The sequence below is a fragment of the Ixodes scapularis genome, unplaced genomic scaffold (assembly GCF_016920785.2).
Source record: "Ixodes scapularis isolate PalLabHiFi unplaced genomic scaffold, ASM1692078v2 PGA_scaffold13__105_contigs__length_92229423, whole genome shotgun sequence".
NCBI classification, from domain to species: domain Eukaryota; kingdom Metazoa; phylum Arthropoda; class Arachnida; order Ixodida; family Ixodidae; genus Ixodes; species Ixodes scapularis.
This window is the reverse complement of record NW_024609839.1, coordinates 44,536,683-44,555,644: the sequence shown is the minus strand read 5'-3', so window position 1 is coordinate 44,555,644 and position 18,962 is coordinate 44,536,683. Positions and strand designations below refer to the sequence as shown.

The 18,962-nt window shown below is 45.9% G+C and overlaps 1 protein-coding gene across 2 annotated transcripts in view; it reads left to right on the top strand.

Moving 5' to 3' along the window:
• The window catches only part of LOC115313467 (rho GTPase-activating protein 26), a 45,249-nt gene extending 36,958 nt beyond the window's left edge, over positions 1 to 8,291 (top strand). For both annotated transcript variants that reach the window (XM_040501062.1, XM_040210786.3), the window contains exon 26: positions 6,740 to 8,291. In XM_040501062.1, the coding sequence (XP_040356996.1) occupies positions 6,740 to 6,831 (92 nt within the window). In that variant the 3' untranslated portion in view covers positions 6,832 to 8,291. The remainder of the gene's footprint in view (positions 1 to 6,739) is intronic.
• Positions 8,292 to 18,962: the final 10,671 nt, after the last annotated feature.

Here is an 18,962-nt window from a genome sequence, read left to right as displayed (position 1 = left end):
TTCGAGCCCATGGTGGAAGAGTGATGCGAAAAAAATGGAAAATGCATATAGCGTATTTGAAAAAATATAACGCGACTTGTTTTTTTTTTTCTGAGAAATTAAGCGTTCATAAACACACTTCGCATTATGTTCGAAATTGAACTTGGCCACGAAGCGCGCAAGAAAAAGCCATCCCTCCAATCGCCCCCGTTTTCATTTGTGTCCCACAAACGAAAACGGGAGCGGGTGGTGGAAAGTTATTAAGGCAAAAGCCTTATATGTCTAATCGTTCATTCGACCTTCAAAGTCCTTGAGCAAAAACACGCCGACGACACAAAAAGTATGAAAACACGTCGGCAACACGAAAGGTACCAAAACCCACAGTTCGCCACTGGACCACGAGATGGCGTTACTTGTGCCAGAATCGGGGGAGGCACGCGCACAATGCAAAGCCAGCGGGAGAAGGGGACACACTCGCTCGGGCAACGGTGAAGGGCGGGCGTGCGACATGCCGTGAGATTAACGGCGCGAAAAGTGCATTGTCAGAGAGCGCACTGTCTTCGGAGGTTTGCTATCACCGGGATCGGCGCTTGAGCTTTCGCCTTCAAATTGTCTTGGGGATATCATAAGAGACCCTGTCAATTTTTACAGTCACGGACCGATGTTTTGGACGCCAATAATTCGGACTTGTTCAATATTTCGAACCTAAAGGAGGAACCGTGACCTACCCAATTGAAATAGTGCATATTCACAACCAATGTTTCGGACAGCTTGAAGTCTGAAAGTTTGATTTTTCGGACATAATCGTTGCAAGCGATCGGCAGGAAGCACCACCAAGTAGTGGCCATTTTGGATTCTATGTTGGCTGCACAGGGATTGGCTTCGTTTGGCAGCGCTACTTCAGTACTGCTACCTCTAAGTTCTAGCTGTACGTCATTATCATCATCATTGTTGTTACAGTGAAATCTCGGTATAACGAACTTCAGGGGCTGCGGAAGATTGTTCGTTATTCTGAAAGGTAGTTATAGTGAAAAGCACGAAATTAACCATAATTACTTATTTTCCAATTATTAAAACTTCCTACCTTCACAACGGTGGATCCTTGAACTCGTTTTTCACAAAGAAGCAGAAGTCAACATCAGACAAAGCACATTTATTTAAAGTAGTCGGTGATGTCTTTTTTTATGTGTGCAGCACAAACTTTGCAGCACGAACGACTCCAACTTATCCACATTCCTCTGGAGCGATTCAGTCACCGTGGTGCTTTTACCGAGGAATATGCGAAATTTCCGCACGATATCCATCATATCTGCGGTCGTCACGGTCTCGTCGCAATCTTCTGGTGCCGCCGCACCACCCTCACTGTCCACGACATCGTCGCTGCCTTCATCATCGCGAATGCTTTGCACAATGTCCTCTGTCGTGAGCTGTGCCGATGTCATCGTTGCCTCGTCACACAGCACATAATCGTCAAATGAGACCGAATCCACGGCGAGCATCTCGGTTACCTCTCTCCACAGCTCACCAGGATCGCCTTCCTCTGCTTGTGGAGCGTTTTGCGGCTGCTCAGCATATTGTGACTGCTCATGTCCTTGCATTAGGCCTGCTTCCTTCCAGCAGTTTTCTATGGTTGTTGACGTGACGCTCCACCGTGCGCCGGTGAGCATTTCTGCAGCCTGTCGGATATTGGTAACAGTGGACTGCTTCAGTCGCAGGTTTATGAGCACACGCTGAACGAGGTGCTTGCGGAAGTGTGCCTTCACGCTCCTGATTATTCCCTGATCTAGGGGTTGAAGTACAGATGTACTTCAACTCCTAGCCTTCTTCTAGTTGCCGAAGAATATCCACTTTCTCACTTAGTGAAAACTGTTTCCGCTTTTTCGCCGGAGGGAGAGATGAGCTCATGGCAGCACTGCAGCACAAACGCCGGCTTGCTTTGTGGATGCAATGAACACCGAAAAAAGCTGCATCTGACAAGGCTGAGAGCACACGCGGAAGTGAGAAACAAAGATGACGAAGATGAACTTGGTGCGTCGCCGGCGACGCAGCCAGAGAATGCCACCGCAGACTGGCGTGCTTCGTAAAATAGCCGTCAACGAAAAAAAAAAAGAAGAAAGAAAATCGTCAACGCAAAAAGAGTTACATTCTCACCATGCTTCCTCCACAAAAAAAAAAAGAAAAAGAAAAAAAAAAGTTCCCTTCGGCGTTTCTTTTTTTTCCCACTTTCTCCTATTTTTTGCGCACGTGCTCCCTGCCTTCCTCGCCCTTGCCGAACCCTAGCCTCTGTGCTCTACGCTGTCCCAACACCTCCTAGAGGAGAAGGCCATACCGCTCTTCTCGTGACGTCGCAAAGGAAGGCCATTGGGGGCGCGCGTCGAAGCAAAAGCAACGCGCATGGATCGACCGTCGTAACGCGCTTTTAGTCACATACGCATGTCTTATTAGTTAAAATGAAAGCTGCACATAGCAACGGGTCTAAGAAACACTTTTTTACACAGGAAAAACATTACACCACTAAATAATCGGTACGAAGTGGCACAAGGTATCGTAGAAGACGTCTATAGAAAAATGTGATTGTTTTAAGCTAAAAACATTGGATCACGCAATTATTGCTGTAGAAATGCATATTTTATACAGGAGTACTGGTTAGACACGTAGTGATTGGACACAGCAATACAGATAGTTAAAAATTGGGTAGATATAGCCAACGCGGGCACGGCTGACAAGTGTCACTTACGACCATGTAAGCAATGTTATCGCGTGCAGTCACCGAATTAAAATGAATGTAATTTCGATCGAATGACAATATGGGGGTTGACAAATCAGCTAGCGACGCTCGTATGATCACTCAAGACAGGGAGCTGATTAAATCCCGTATCATTTATTCAAAATATATTAACTTTTCCGTGTGGGAGGGGTGCTAAACTTGCTATTTACAGTCAACTAATTTACTTCTCCTTATGGGCTCGAGCTGCCTAAGCATAGGCGTAGACTATGGGGGGGGCAACGGGGCTCGTGCCCCCCTAGTGAAGTCCGGGGGGGAGGGCAGAGCCCCCCTGGGCCCGGGCCCCCCCCTGGGCCCGAGCCATGATCCTTACCGAGACTCTGTTTACGTGCCATGTAATGAGCTTCTAGTAGCGGCATGTAAACAAAATAATGCCCACGTTGCCTTTATTGACAAAATACATGGGAAATGGAATTCCAGCGTGTGTTCGTTAGCTTCAATCTCTAGTTCTGGCAAAAAAAAAAATGCGCAGCCCGCCAAAAACCCTTTCCCCCCTTTCCCCCCCCCCCCCCCCCCCCCCCCCGGGAAAATGGAAAGTCTATGCCGCTGTGCCTTAGAACAAAATATAACCTATTTTGTATACAATAATACTATTACCTTAATACAGTTAAGATTCTGGTATAAACGCTTTAAAGGCAATAATATGACATTAGTATAAATAAACACATAAGCACAAACAACGCACTTTCAATAACCACAGAAACTTGCTATTTACCTGCCAGTAAAAACTAGGATATCACCACGCATATTTACAAATGTTGACGCAATAGCAAACGGATAATGGCAAAGAAGAAGATTCCATTCTATCACGAGATTTAAAAAAGAAAAAAAATAGACTGCAGCACTTTACTTGCGTCTTATATGACCAAAAAAGCCCGCAAATAAGTTTTCTCACCTGTCGATCGTATCCCTACGTCCCGCAATATCCGTGACGAAAACATTTGAACACATACTTTAAGTCTTTCTCTGTCGAAAGAGATGTCTATCGATAATCTACCAGTGTCATCGTTGGCTAGTTGCCACACATGTCACTCAAACCGTCGCAGGACTTGTTCCACGAATCCACGTAAATGCCGTAGTATCAAGCGAACACAAAGAAACTACCGAGGACTGCGTTAACAACAAAAATATTACGGGTAGGAGGTTCAAAAGAACCACACAGGACACACGAGAGCAGCGGCAGCAGTGTGGGACGAAAGGCTTAACATTGTCGACCCATCTCTTGCTCATGTGCGCTCCCTCCCTGCGGCAATGACTGGATTTTCTTTCGGTTCCTTTCCCTTCTGAAATGTCTCAGCGTTCCCTTGCAGACAGTCAGCAGCTCACACACAGTGTAAATTTACCAGAATTGGAGCCCGTACGAGGAAAGAAAATGTCGCATCGAAAATTCGGAGCCGGTTCATTCGAGAAGTGTGGAGAGCTGTGGGACTGCACATAGTCCCGCGGTTATGGGGATAATCATAAATATAAATTTGGTATCTTCAACCTGGGTAACACGTTGTATATTACGTTTATATTACCGTATAATTGTGTGTGAAGGCCGCACCCGTGTAAGGGCCGCACCGCCGTATTTAAGACAAAATATTGCAAAAAAAAAATTAGAGAAATTATTGGTGTATGCGCCGCACCCCCTTGTTTTTGAGGCGCGCCGACTGCAATGCATGAAAGCTTCTATGAATATATATCGCTAGGTGGCTCTAGCCACCGCCCGAGCACGTAGCGGCACGTCTCCGCATCCCCGATATTTGCTCTCCACTCATCTGTATCACCGTATGGCACAATGGCTGCTGACCTCGATCGTGGTCGGCCGCGCCGTCGGGATGCGTTTATGTTGCAGCCGGAAGACATTGGGAAAAGATAAAGGGTATGTCAGCTTCCGTTGCAAGCGCGAGGAATGGCGATTCAGCGGGCTCGGCTCGCGCGTGCACTCAGGTTTCTGAACGCCAGTGTACACCATGGGGAGGCTTTCTTTTGTTCTCCGATTCGTGTCAAAGCATCGTGATTTGTCTGCCTTTTCGCGCAATCAGAGCTATGGGCAAGTACCATTTCAACAGTCATACGGGATTCAAGTCGAACGTTGACGCGCATGCTATGAAGTACAAAAAAAAAAAAAAAAAAGATGTGTATTGCGCAGTATGTAAACTAATTAAATCCGACTGACGATTCAGTCCGGATTCCGGAGTGAAGGCATTTTTCGACCAGTGCAGCCGAGCGCGCTCATGTACATTCATTTCAAAATGTGAATACAGATTTTTTTTTTTTTTATCCGTGTATGGGTCGCATTTTGAAAATTTTCCCTCAAATCGGGAAAAAATAGTGCGGCCCTTACACAAGTTTATACGGTATATATATAATAAGTTGTACAAGGCTGCGCTTTTAAAATGTATGTTAATGTCGGATAAACGTGCACAAACGTCACCGCGCCGCTCGAGAAGGAACATTTTTTTCACGTCGATAGCAGAAATTGTTTTACGTAGCTGCGGCATGGCCTTCCTTCCTCCGACATTGTGATGTAACCACTCGGAGCGCTACGGCCTTATTTCTAGGAGGTATTGGCCATCTGCGCTGGTAAAACCAGTCGTTGTTTTGACAACAACAAAGAAAAGAAATAGTAGTCCGTCTTCCGTTACCTCTTGCGCTGTCTTGCGTTTTCAACGGAGCGAGTTGCAACTTGCAAGGCGTCCGCTCGCCGTGTCGTCTGCTAGCCTGCCGCTCCAGCTGCCGTGTCAGATTCACAGAAACCTTAGAATTCCCGCACTTCAGAATATGAGTTCGTAGTACTGAGGTGTTGTTAACATGATGCGGAGCTAAATATAGTGCTTGTTATTTTGAAGTGTTCGTTATTCAGCATTACAACCTGGCACGTAGCCAGGGGGGAGGCCTATGGGGCCTGGGCCCACCCCCCAAATCTTTCATTTTGCTGGGACCTCCTCCCTCCTCTCCCTCATACAGCACTTTGTCATGGGCGGGCCCCCCCCCCCCCCCCCAAACCAAAATCCTGGCTATGTGCCTGATTACAACCATAGGCAGTCAGCACAGGATTTTTTTAGAAGTTTGTTAATCTGAAAAGTTCATTGAAGTGGTGTTCGCTGTACCGAGATTAGACTGTCCCATTTTGCTTTGTTCATTTGCCATTGCAGTCGTGGGCTTGCACCTCTCATCTCGGCCTCGTCTCGGTGATTCATGTTTTCGGACTACGCTAAAACTGTTGATAAGAAGCGCAGAATATGTCGCTAAAAAGCGCAGAAAGTACCTACTCAACCATAACGCTAAAAAAGAAGGCAGCAATTCTTAAGCTAATGGAAAGTTGCCAAATGCAAGCGGAGACTTAACTTGAAACAAGGCGCGCAGGCATAACCTGAAGCAGGGCACTATTTACGGCTTTTTTAAGCCCGCTTAGACGTAATAAAGTTTTTTAATCTGCTGACTTTTCGGACTGCTGTATTATTCTGACGTTTTTTCGGTCCGTGCGAAGTCCGAAAAATTGGTCGGCGACTGTAGTTCTCGTGCCACTTAGAGGGAGGGATAGAGAATGCCGAAGGCATTGCCCGTTGTTTTCATGTTCTTACAATAAACGCAACTGCAAAAATGGCAAAAACACAACACCGGCCAGCTCAAGCCAAGCCAGGCCAAGTAAAGGCACGAGCCAAGCCAAGATTGCCGGCCATGCTTGTGCCGTCGTTAAGCGCGAGGTGTTTGTCTATGAAGAGGGACCGTAGCAGGGGTGAGAACGATCCTGTATTGCTTCCAGTAGTCTCTGTTCTGCCTGCCCATTTTTTTAGTTTCTGGGCGAGTGTTCCAGCGTTTCTGCATGGTGCTTCTGCTTCGTGCACTCCGTGAACCAACCGACTTGACAGGGAGCACACGAAGCACATTCATGGTTGCATTATGTTTGTGCGAACTCATCTCGAGTAGGTTCGTTCTAGATGTCTGTACAAAAGGATAGAGTGCAACCTCTATTTTTGTCTTTTTCAGTGAAACCGTCCCGGGAACGCGGCTGGCTGGAAGGCTGGCTCAACGGCCGCTGCGGGCTGGTTCCCGAAAACTACGTCGAGTTTCTGCAGTGACGGGCGCAGAACTAACCTTCTGCGCCTCTTTGTGCCGTGCCCCTTTTTCGCCAGGGCAAATTCCGTTGGATGGTACTACCGGGACATATTTCGTTGGAATACCTTCCATTGAAACGTGTTTTGCCGAAACACATTTCGTCGGCATTCGTCTGAACACATTTCGTCAGGGCAGACTTTGTTGAAGAACAGTCAAGATGCGTTTCGCTAGAGCGCGTTTTGCGTCGGAACAGTACCACAGATTTCCCATCCATGCCTCGTGGCGTCGGAGTCCGTCTTCACCTGCCGTCGGAACCCATTTTGTTGGAGGGACATTTTGTTGGCACGCTTTTTGCCAGGATGCTTTCCGCCGTCACGTTTGTTTCGCACGCCTGGACAATGCCAAGAGCTTTGACGTTTGGGAACACGTCCTGTGTCCACTGACGTTCGTTCTAGTAAATCATTCCGCCACCCGGCTCTCGACGTTTTGCCATGGGCAAACTGACCATTAATAATGTTTTGTTTTCTCTTCTTTCTAAATTTTTTAACGTTTTCTACGAGTCTCTCGTTTTGTGCGTGTCATCGTGGCAGGCGTTTGCGCACGTCCAGTGCAATACGACACGTTTTCGCTTGTCCCTTATTCTGCCATTTGAGCGCTGCAAACCGCCTGTGACAGACTTGCCAAACTAGGGACACTTTGTGTCGTCGTCGTCAAACTCTCTTCCCATCTGCATGTGCAAAAGTGTGTGTGTGTCTGTTTGTGTACACAGTGTCTTATCCCTGTACAAAGCCGTGCAGTTTCAATGTTGAGCGAAAACAGTGTGCAGTTAGGAAAGGGATGCTTCATCGCCACCTGCCCAGTTCTATTGTACATAGAGAGTGTATGTCGTTAAAGGTTACAAGAGTGCAGTAACTGAATTTCTTTTTACGTCACTTTTACGTTAAAGCTGCTCAGTTAAACATTTCTTCCTGTATTCTTATTCTTTTTACTGTCAGATTTTTATGTTCTATCCATTTTGTGTTTTATCCATATCTTCTTTTTAGTTTTTGTTGACAAGAGCCCCAGTGGCAGTGATGATGTAATTCACGTGGTTGTGCACTCCGCGCCACCCGGGAAGTAAGCAATACGAATACGACGATCGACAACGTTGTAAAGGTTACCACTCATATCTGTTATGCCATCGTATTAATTCAAGGATCAATTGCCAAATCACCATCGGCTTTTTCGTTTTTTCTTTCGTGTGTGTGCGTGCATGCATTTTTTAAGACATCTTTTTGCCGAATGTTGCTTTTTACACAACTAGAGTTTAAACTTGTTTAGCGTTGAGACAACGTTTATTTCTCGCCATGCCCAAAGGCACGTGAAGGTATGTTTTAGTGCGGACATATTATCTTTTTTATAACAACACATCGAAGCTCTCGTTACCGTGTTCCCCCACTTTGACGTTGCGGTTGTGCAGATCGGAATAAATTATTGCCTAGAACGGTGGCGGTTTTTTTTTTCTATTTCTATACTCGTGGGTATGAATACAGAACTAAAAAGTTCTACACTTACTAGTTAAAATCGTGTATCATGATAATGACAGAGGGGAAGAAGGTAGCGGCAAATGCCCCTCAAAGGGAATCGTATATCCCTCCACCACCTCTGACGTGGCGGCCAACGCGCGAGGAGGGTCTTGCCTTCCTGTACATATTTGCCGACTTTGCCTTAGCATTGTGGAAGCCACGAAAGACTTTGCTAAGGCAAAGTCTTTCGACTTTGCCTTAGCATTGTGGAAGCCACGAGAGGGAGATTAGAGTTTCTCCCCTCCGATGGAAACAAATACGACTTTCGGTGATTAGGTTCCCCCTCCGATTGAGACACAGGCTGCTCTCAGGGGCTCGGTCCCCCTAGGGCACTATATAGCTCCTTCGGAGCAGAGTACCGCAATCTAGAACGCCGTCTCTCGGCGACTAGCGGCGAACGCCCGGGGGTTCCAACTCCGGCCACAAATGTATGGGGAACGGGAGAAAATCGCTTCTTCCTGATTATTTTGAGGATCTATGGAACGACAATAGTTTTTGACATAATAAGGGAATAGTTTACAATAATTTGCGCTGAGTTGTGCGCCATGAAATAACTTTATTTTTTTTTTAAAATTGCCTGAGCAGCATTATGCAGCAAACAACGCGGCGAAGTCACACAATTCACGTGACCCGCTCCGGCCAATCCATAAAGTCCATCTCCGCTGCGTAAAACAATCGTCTGCTTCAAACGCCATTGCTTTGAAAATTGCTTTCGCATAATTTTCACACGCATCCAATATGATTAAAACTTTGATAAAGTGTTTATTGCTTTACCAACTTTACGACAGTTTCGAAAAGTGTGAACTTGGCGTTTATTTTTTAATCAGCCGTGTTGAGTAGATCTCCATGTATTCTCCCATAAGGCGGGCCGCCTCCTGGAACCCTGAGTACCACGTGACTCGCACCGAGCTGCTCTGTTGGCCATGTTGTCGGCGAAACACACGGATCAAAGGATTGCGCTACTCTGCTCCGTAGGAGCTATATAGTGCTCTAGGTCCCCCCTCCTATGAATACAAGGGTCACTTTCTCAAAAGGGTCCATATCACATGAGCGAATGACGTTTTAGCAAACAGCGACATTTGAGTGAATTGACGTTTTAGCGAATAACGGGGGCGCGCGTTAACCCATCCACCGTGCTGCGCTTTACGCTGCTTCGCGGCGACAGTCTGCGGCGGCTCATTACAAAAATGTGAACCCATTTGGCCCACCCGAAAACGCCGCTTCGCGGCGTCCGACTATTCGCTAAAGTGTCATTCGGTAAAACGTGGGCGTTCGCTAAAACGTCATTCGATCAAGTGAGTGCCTTCCTTCTCAAAAAGTGGGATCGGAGACAAGTTGGCATTACTCTGTAGTCAATATCTATCCACAAAAGCGGAACAAAAAGCGTTTCCAGTAGGGGTGTCGTGAACTTTTGTGGAACCGGATTTTTAGGTCGAACTTTGGGGGTTGAACCTGTTTGACGAACCTTCGAAACTTTTCACCAGATTCGACCGGTTCGACCCTGCAGGCAGTGTGGCCAGACCTTGATACAAGCATGTCTAGGTTTGGAGAATTTATTTTTATACAAAGGGTTGTTTTATTTTATGAACAGTTGCAATTAAAAAAGAAACAATCCTGATCACTGAAGAAGTTAATAACTTAATTTTTTTTGTTCTTTATTAACTGAAATGACCAATCAGCGGTGCCCTTAATTAGGGGTGTCGCAAACTTTTGTCGAACCGGATTTTTAGGTCAAACCAACGTTACTAGAATCACTCAGTTGGGAAACTGCCATAGAGACTGCTCTGAAAAAGTGTCCCCGATCTGTCCTCCAGAACCGAGCTAATGGCGAACACAGCGCCACCATTTCTCCCGCAGCGGCCACTCGAGGAACTGCGCGTTACTTCTATTTTGGCTTTAATCGGCCAATTTGGTGCCGAAACAGATACAGCGGAAGAGGTTACAGGGGTGCCATCCCCGTCTCCCTAGCGGACGCGCCGCGACTTACTACCGAAGTTAAAATGCACCTAGGTCGGGACGCGCTACCTGAAAGAACTGCTGAGGCATGGATGTATAAACCTCAAAACCTTTCAAACTAAAGATAAAAACCTCACACGCCCTTCATTTTCTACTAAACTCAAAGATATTTCATACAAAAAGTCTTTTCTGTTTGTTTTTACACAAAAACATGCTTTCTAAAATCTCAATGTGACCACAGTAAAGACAAATGATAAAGAGTGGCGCTGTTGTCGTATTTAGCTCGGTCTCGGTGGACACCAGCGGCTCAGGTTTCGACAGCGAGTTTCCCAACTGAGTGTTTTTAGTAACGTTGTGTCGAACTTTCGGGGTTCGACTGGGTCGAACCGGTTCGACGAACCTTCGAACTTCACCATATTTGACCGGTTCGACTTTGTGGACAGTGTGGCCAGACCTTGATACAAACATGTCTAGGTTTGGAAAATTGTTTTTTTATGCAAAAGGTTATTTTATTTTATAAACAGTTGCAATTAAAATAAACCAATTCTAATCAGTGAAGAAGTTAATAACTTAATGTTTTGTACTATATTAACTGAAATAACCAATCAGAGCTGCCCTTAATTTATTCCTTAGCCATAACCATCCAATCCGAAGCCAACTGACCAGCCTGTCGCGCATGCGCACACGAGTCGAACCGCAATACAAGGTTCGTCGAAATTTCCACTTAAAGGTCGAAAAAGTCAAACCTGGTCGAACTCGAACCTCGGCTGGTTCGCGACACCCCTACCCTTAATTCATGCCTTAGGTATCAATCACCATCCAATCCGAAGCCAACTGGCCAGCCTGTCGCGCATGCGCACACGAGTCAAACCTCAATACAAGGTTCGTCGAAATTTCCACGAAAAGTTCGAAAAAGTCGAACCAGGTCGAACTCGGACCTCGGCCGGTTCGCGACACCCCTACTTCTAACCGACTATAGACCTTTTCCACAAGGGCGCCGCCATCTTGAAATGTCGTCACTTCCAGTATGGGCGAAAACATTGTTTTGCCGTCGCCACGCCAATAGAAGGCATTTAGGACATAAACCTAACCGTCACACATTCTCGTTTTGGCTCCCCTCCATTTTTTTTGCTAGTTACATTTTGAAACGTTCTATTATTTTGTCTTCGCCCATACTGGAAGTGACGACAATTCAAGATGGCGGCGCCCCTGTGGAAAATGTCTATAGGGAGTACTCACTGGGCGCCATATTTGTGGGTGCTGTCTAGAGCGCAGGCTCAGAACGAGCCCACATTAATTAATAGGCTGGTAAGACCGGCATTCTTGAGGGTGCGGAATGCACGTTACAAAAGAACTGTGGAAGCTCGGCTTGAGCACGCGCTCAGCAGTCGGGTACGCAGCTATGGCCGCCAGTGAATACTTCCTATAGAAAAAACTTGTTTTCACTTAACTTTAAATGAAGAGTATGGGTCATATGGGGGCCATGCTATTTAACACCACTAGGGCACGGTTTTAATATGTGCATGTTTTATTTTAGGGGCATTATTGATATGAAAGCAGACTAAGTCACACGTTCAGCGGGTGTTTTTTTCTTACGTTACTGATAGGATTCTGTGTTTTTGAAGTTCATTTTTCGTCAAATTCGGAGGGTAAGTTTCGGAAATATTGTACAATTCCCCACAATTTTGAGTTTAATTTTGCAGTGTGTGTGTTTTTTTAATAAAAAAAAATATATGGGTGTGAACGTGTGGCAGATTATAAAAAAACGCGCTTTTATCAGTTAATATTTTTTTCAGCTTGATTTGGCATTGGTGCAACTGCCCATTGGCAATAATAATTTGTCCCACGACAAAAGTTGCACGTAAGTGTTGCTTCGCTAAACGTCAATAAACTTTTCGAGGTAGTCGCTGGGATGCTCGTATTCAGCCCGTCGTCCTATTCCACCACCCTACCCCGCGGCCGCGCGAGGTGGATTGGTAAAGGATGTAATGGAGAAGCTTCGACTGCTCCCCCTCCCCCTCTTCCCCATTTTATGCAACCTTTTTGGTTTCATAGCTTTCACTGCCACAAAAACACAGCCCCTACTTCCTCTAAGAAGCAGAAATGGGATGGCCCAGGCTGGTAACCAAATCAGTGACTTCTGTCACGACCCGAAAGTAGAAGGGCCTGTTCTCCTAGCTGAATAAACATTGACGAGGTAAGCGGTAAGCCCTTTTGACAATGGTCCGAGATTTGAAAGGTAACTGTTTGTGGCATTTTCTCAGGACCATTGACCCTGTGCGCTGAACAAACTTGATTGTAAAATCTCTTTCGGTATTGGGAGGAAGTGTGTGTGTGTGTGTGTGTGGGGGGGGGGGGGGGGGGAGGGGGGGGGGGTAATGATATTTCGAGTTAATCGGATAAATCCGAATTGACGAAAAATATTTTACCGGCGCGCGATTTTGGGATTTGTCCGAAAGCACGGAACCGCAGTTATTGATTATTGACACGGCCGCGGCAGAAACTACGGGGTTTCCGCCCATCCCTTCGAAGGATATTTAAAAATATAGGGGATGCCTTGCATTTCAGAACGCATTTAAACGAGCCTTTGAAATCGCTGGAGTGTGAAATTGACATTTCGAAAGTTTTTGATAGCGTTTGTCCTTGAATGATAATCGTCGTCAGATGCTTCAACCTGGAAACCTTCTTTTGACCGCATTAAAATAATGGTTTGCTTGTCTGACCTAGAGTAACTGTATAGGCTCTGCTCCGCAAGCGGAGCATATACAGTTACTCTAGTCTGACCCAAACAATTTTCAAGCTAATTTTCTTTTTCTCGTATTTATACTGCCAAGGGATAGAAGCGGTACTCTGAAGAAAAGTCATTTATGCTGCTGTTGCGCGAAAAGCTATTATTGGAAGTACTTTTGCTTCATCTTATGGAAACAGTATAAAGTGCTTACCCTGACCAACGCCTCCTGTACAGGAGGCGTTGCCCTGACCCTGCTAATGTCAATTTTGAAACTATTGGTTTGCCCCACTGTTCTTCTGGATCGCTAGGTAGGCTTTTGTGGATTTTCGGAACGTTTTGTTTATGGCTCTGAATCACATACTATTATATTTGTTCTTCGTATGGAATACTAGCGGTACTCGGTGTAGTTGGCTCCGTGTAATTCGCTTCTCACCGCGCATTGGTGCACGTAAGTGAAGCGACAGACACTCGCTGAGTCATTGTCATCGTAGCTGTGTGCCAAGCGAGAAAGCTCTCGAATGGGATGGTGCACAAATTTCTAAAACCTTCATCTTTTTTTTTTTTCTTTTTTTGTTACTTTCTGGGTATTTGCAACCTGCCCGCGTCTAGGGAATTGTCAGGGACCATTATATCGCGGGATGTGCTCTTTTCTCTGGGGCACGTGGAAGTTTCCCGTGGCTTTGACCGGGCCTTCACCGTGAGCTAGTGATATTTTGCCCATGGTCGGGTGTAGTCGGCGTCGGATACTACAAAGAGTGATGCCTTTCTGAGGAAAACGCTAAAGCACCTAGGGGTAAACGCGCTGGCTCTTTAGGCGAGATCCGTGTTTCAAACCAATTGCTGGTTGCCCACGACTTCCAAGATTTCTGGCACACAAAGCTCTTCTCTGGCCCTTCCAAACGCTCGGCCGCCCAGCAAAAGGAACGTATAGCACAGCTTCTCCAGATCTCCGCAAGGTTGGGCGAGCTCGGGGAAACACCTGAAGCCCCTCTATCCTGGGAAAAGTGGCGCCATTCATTCTTGTGGAAATGATGGAGACACGTGCCGCGCGCCACTTCTGGGAAGAAAATGGCGTCTGAAATCTAGCAGAGCCTTTTATACTGGGAGAGTTCGGCAGTTCTTTGATCCAGCCGCCAATCTGGCAGCACTGATCAAACAGTCTGGCAACTGTGCGCATCCGCCATGATGTGCCTTGCCGTCTAGCTTGATTGCACCTTTGCATTTAATTGCATTATAATTATAACCTTAAATTGCAAGCTTCACCCTAGTTTGGTGTAAGGCTTGTGGCGGCTGACAAAACCCGTTTGCCCTACTGACTCGAGCCGGCAGTCGGCTCGCTAGAGTCCATGGAGCGAGAGACGACGATGAAAATGATCGTTCTGCGCTGCGCTCTGCCAGACGTTAGATGAAAAAGAAATGGGGGGGGGGGGGGGGGGGGGGGGGGGGGGGGGCTGCAGTGCCGTTGGGTGCTCGAACAACGCGAAAAAGGGGTCCAGGATGTACCGGTTCCCGCAAGGAAAAGAAAACCGCGCAAGGCACAAGATCTGGGAAACCAAACCAAGAAGGGCTGACTGGAAGCCGAGTTCTCGATTGTGCGAGGTAAGTTTATGATTAACGTATGATTAACGTAACAAAATGCTTGATTTTTCGACTTTCTCCTTACGCCAACAAAAGCGCACACGGCAAAACCTACACGCGTGTACATCGCATGTCAATGGGGACCCACTCGCCGGGAGGCACATCATGGCGGAAGCGGCGCCCGCTGAGTCCGCTAGACCTAGCGGGCCGTAAGCCCCTCCCACCCGCCGAACTCTCCCAGTATAAAAGGCTCTGAAATCTAGCTCAGTGCCACTCTATCAGCGCTGCGCTGTGCCGCCGTGATCTTCCCAAGGGCTGAACGTTGCACGTGCCTCGTGCATCAACGCACTTTGCGCTACTTTTAGAACATGAAGGGGCTTCAGCCACACCTAAAGCCCCTCGAGGCTCGATGTGTTTGCATTTGTCTTGCAAGTAGCGCCAAATGCGCCAGTGCACGGGCCCGTGTCTCGAGCGGGAAGCGAATTGCGACGCAGCACTGAAATGAGCAGCCCTTGGAAGCGATTGGCGGCGGAGCACCCGCTCCTAGCACGTGTCTTGCGCGTTTCCATAACAATAGCTGGTAATGCCTGTAAAAAAAAAAAAAAAAAAAAAAAAAAAAAAAAACGCTTTTATTAAGGGATTGTAACTAGGACTATATTTCCTCTCATGAGTTCCATGCAGCCGAGGCAAAAGCTCAGACGCGAGCGTGCGGCTTTCAGATTTGCTTTTCTTTCACGAGCACTCGCGAAAGGAAAGCAAATCTGAAAGCCATGTGCCCGCGCCTATGCGTTTGCCTTTGCTGCACAAACTCCTGGGATAGAGTATAGTGTGAAACGGAGCGCCTTGTTCAGAGAAGAGGAAAACGGACTCCTATGACTGTCAAATTCCACGCCTCAACGCAAATGCTGCGTTAACTAATCTTAATATATATATATATATATATATATATATATATATATATATATATATATATATTAATAATTACTTTTTTTTTTAAGATGCGGTGTTTTTTAGGCGGATCACGAGAAGGGCATTTTATAAACGAAATTCCTCTCGGACTAATAAATTTGAGTAAATGTTGCTGCTAGAAGAGCAAGGGCTCTCGAGAGGCGGTAAAGGCTCACGCATCTATCTGAGTTCTTATTTTTAATAATGATGTTTAAATTTCATAAGAACGGAGGGACATTGGGAAAAGGCCTCCCTCGGAGGCTTGACAAGCCCTTAACCGCGTGCATTTACAGCCGCAGCGTCGCAGAAGAAAAAGTAAAAAAGAACACTTGAACATAAAAATAAAAATTTTAAAATTCTGATAGTACGCAAGTTTCAGCTAATCAGAAACTACATATCTGTGTTGTAAGTTACTGGCAGAACTACTTAGGTCACTGACTACTGTCCTTGTAAGAGTATTTATAAGATTAACTCCCATAAGATGATAGAGTAACTGCAGAGTAAGTAAAATATGCATGCAAGAGTCTAATGGCGACCAGAAGAAAAATAATCTTTTACCAACAAAAACGCATTTGACTGACCGATTTGAGGACATTTACCCATCAATGTTTGGAATATTATGATACGTTCTGGGCCATCAAACTCCTGAGAAACAAAAAAACAAAATGAGGCAATTTAGTTAATTATAGCAGGATTCTGGTAAGAGGAGAACACATGTGAAAGGTAACTTAAGTCGAAAAATCCCTACAGATTCCTCTGAATTCTATATACCACAATTTGTAAGATTTGTTTTATGTTTCGGCAGTCCTATTTCACTCTGCGCTGTTAAATCCATTTTGTTATCATAAAATAAGTTACAGACATCAAGATCTACACTACATGCAAGGCGATCTGATCTGCGTTGCCAGTCGTGACGCATTTTGAAAATTTCAACGAAGAGGCTGGATTTATTTTAGCTGAGCCGTCTCGTACGATAGAGGTTAGACCCAGGCAAACCAGGAAGCAGTTGTCGGGAATCAAGCGACTTTCCTCTTAGGCATACATAATGTAGGCACATATTGCCGCCGGGAGAGATGCCAGCCCATGACCCCGCTCGTTGGATGCATGCCCATCGACGCTACCCTAGCGCGATTAATTACCGAGGCATCACAATAGTGCTTGCGAAAGTCAACGAAATTGCGGACGGGGTAAGGCCTGCAACAAACACGTCAGTCGAACGGTTGAACACCAACGGCTTGAAAAGGGAACTTTTGCCAAAAGTTTAGTATATAATTAGTTCCACTTTATGTGCGAGCGAAGCCTAAGCTGCAAGCTCGACCATGTTGCCCTGAACAATGTTTGCACCCGCGTTCTTGGTAGAGACCACCCTGATAGAGACGCTGAAGTCCCGGAGCTCACTCTTTTATAGCTTCGACTACTTTGTATAACAATGTTTCTGAAGGTTCAAGTGCGAGATGTAATTTTCTATTTTCTTGATGCACCTGAGACTGGTTGGGGAATTAGAATATGGTTGGGTAATTAGAGGAATCCAGAGTGGTAGTTTAATTAAGACTCGGGTTGTTTAAAAAAGGATAAATCTACACCAGATCTCCTGCGCCATCTCTGTACTATATTTTTCACATGACTGCGAGCCTCCACGATGCTGCCATTATATATGCATAGCGCGACACTGTGCTAAAGCGCAAATGCAGGTAATTTTTCTTTCTCCTAGAATTGAAAGGCTGTCATCGAGACAATTAGTGTTGTGTAAAGTGTTCATTTGGGGCACTAACGCCTAAGTTGTAAATTTTGGTGCCTTCTAAAACGGTTTTGAGGTACGAAGCGAAGAAGCGCCAATATTCTGTTGGAGCCAACAGTGTCGCGCCGTGTACATTTCAGTGTAAGGTTGTTGTCCCGCGTTAGACGGTAAGTCGAGACCAGATCTAATGCGTTGAGCAGCACCGGGTTCAGCTATCGTAACCATGTACTGTATGCGACCTGCAGTAATCGAGATAAAAAGCAAAAACATCTCAAATGTGTCAATTGAAAATTACTTATTGCATTAACCGTTAACGTAAGTCTGTTATTGCTGAAGTCACTGGCTCTACGGATGGCAACAGTCTCTTATCATTCTTATTGAGTTTACGAGAAATGTTGATTGCTGGACATTTAAGATCGCCGTCAAGTTTAACGCAACTGTGATGGTTTTTAGGTACATTGTCGAAAGATTATAGTGGTGGTAATTTAACGTGACTCGCCCCACAAGATTTTTTTTCCCCGACCAGAATGTTATGTTGTTATTGCAGAAGTGTGGTAAGCTGGACGAGTTGGTATGCTGACATTGTGAACAGAACAGCGCTCAAAAAGTCAAGGACAGAGAAAAGGAACATGCACGACACAGAAGAGAACGTGGTGAAAGTCACGCTGCAGTTAGGGTGACCACCCGTCCCGCGACTCGCGGGACTGTCCCGCATTGAGGGCTCGTGTCCCGCGTCCCGCGAGAAAATCTCAAATCTACAAAATGTCCTGCATTTCATACTGTCGTAAAATTCACTCTGCAACTCATGGCGCTGCCGAACAACGAGGCACGGGGAAGCGCGGAGGTTGTTAGTAATCGTTTGAATCGCGATGATACGCCATTTTCTATCCAAGCGTTGCGGGAAGCGACCGTCGTTCTTGCAGGAGGTCTGACGAGCATGCGCCGTTGTGCATTTCCCCTTGGTGGCGAAATATCGTAAGAGAAAATTGTTCGCCAAAAGTTTAAATATAAATTATTGTAATTATTTTCAAGTCGCTGTGTCAGTGCAAAAAGGTTGCTGTGGATTTTTTTTAGTAAGGACAGCCATTTAAGGCAAAAAAACCTGCAACTCACAACGGTCGAAAAAGAACCTAATGTTAAAAATTTGTGCAGGAACATTTTGATAAAAATAGCATTGACACGAACCAATAATCCGAGAAAGATTTACCGTTTCTTATTTCCATTGGATGCATTGATTTCTGCTGCAGTCGATTTTTATGTTTTCAACTTCGACACATTTATCATAAAAATATACATATCACAGGAAGTGAACATTATTTCAAGTTAGTTGCTGCTGTACAATTTGCAGGTGCCTAGGTTCGTGGTGTGCATGTTCATAAATTCCTCCCCCCCCCCCCCCCCCCCCCGCGTTTTCCCGCATTTTGCTAGCAGTAAGGTGGTCACCCTAGCTCCAGTGCCCCAGAGCGTGTCACACACGACACAACTCATCTGCTGTCTTTGCCCCGTGATTAAAAGCACAACAATAATTGGACATTATCGAAACAAGACGACTCGCGAAATTTCGGAAGCGCATAGCATTAATACCTTGGGGGACCGGTGCATTAGCCACCCATCAGTGACACATGCTTCAAACAGAAA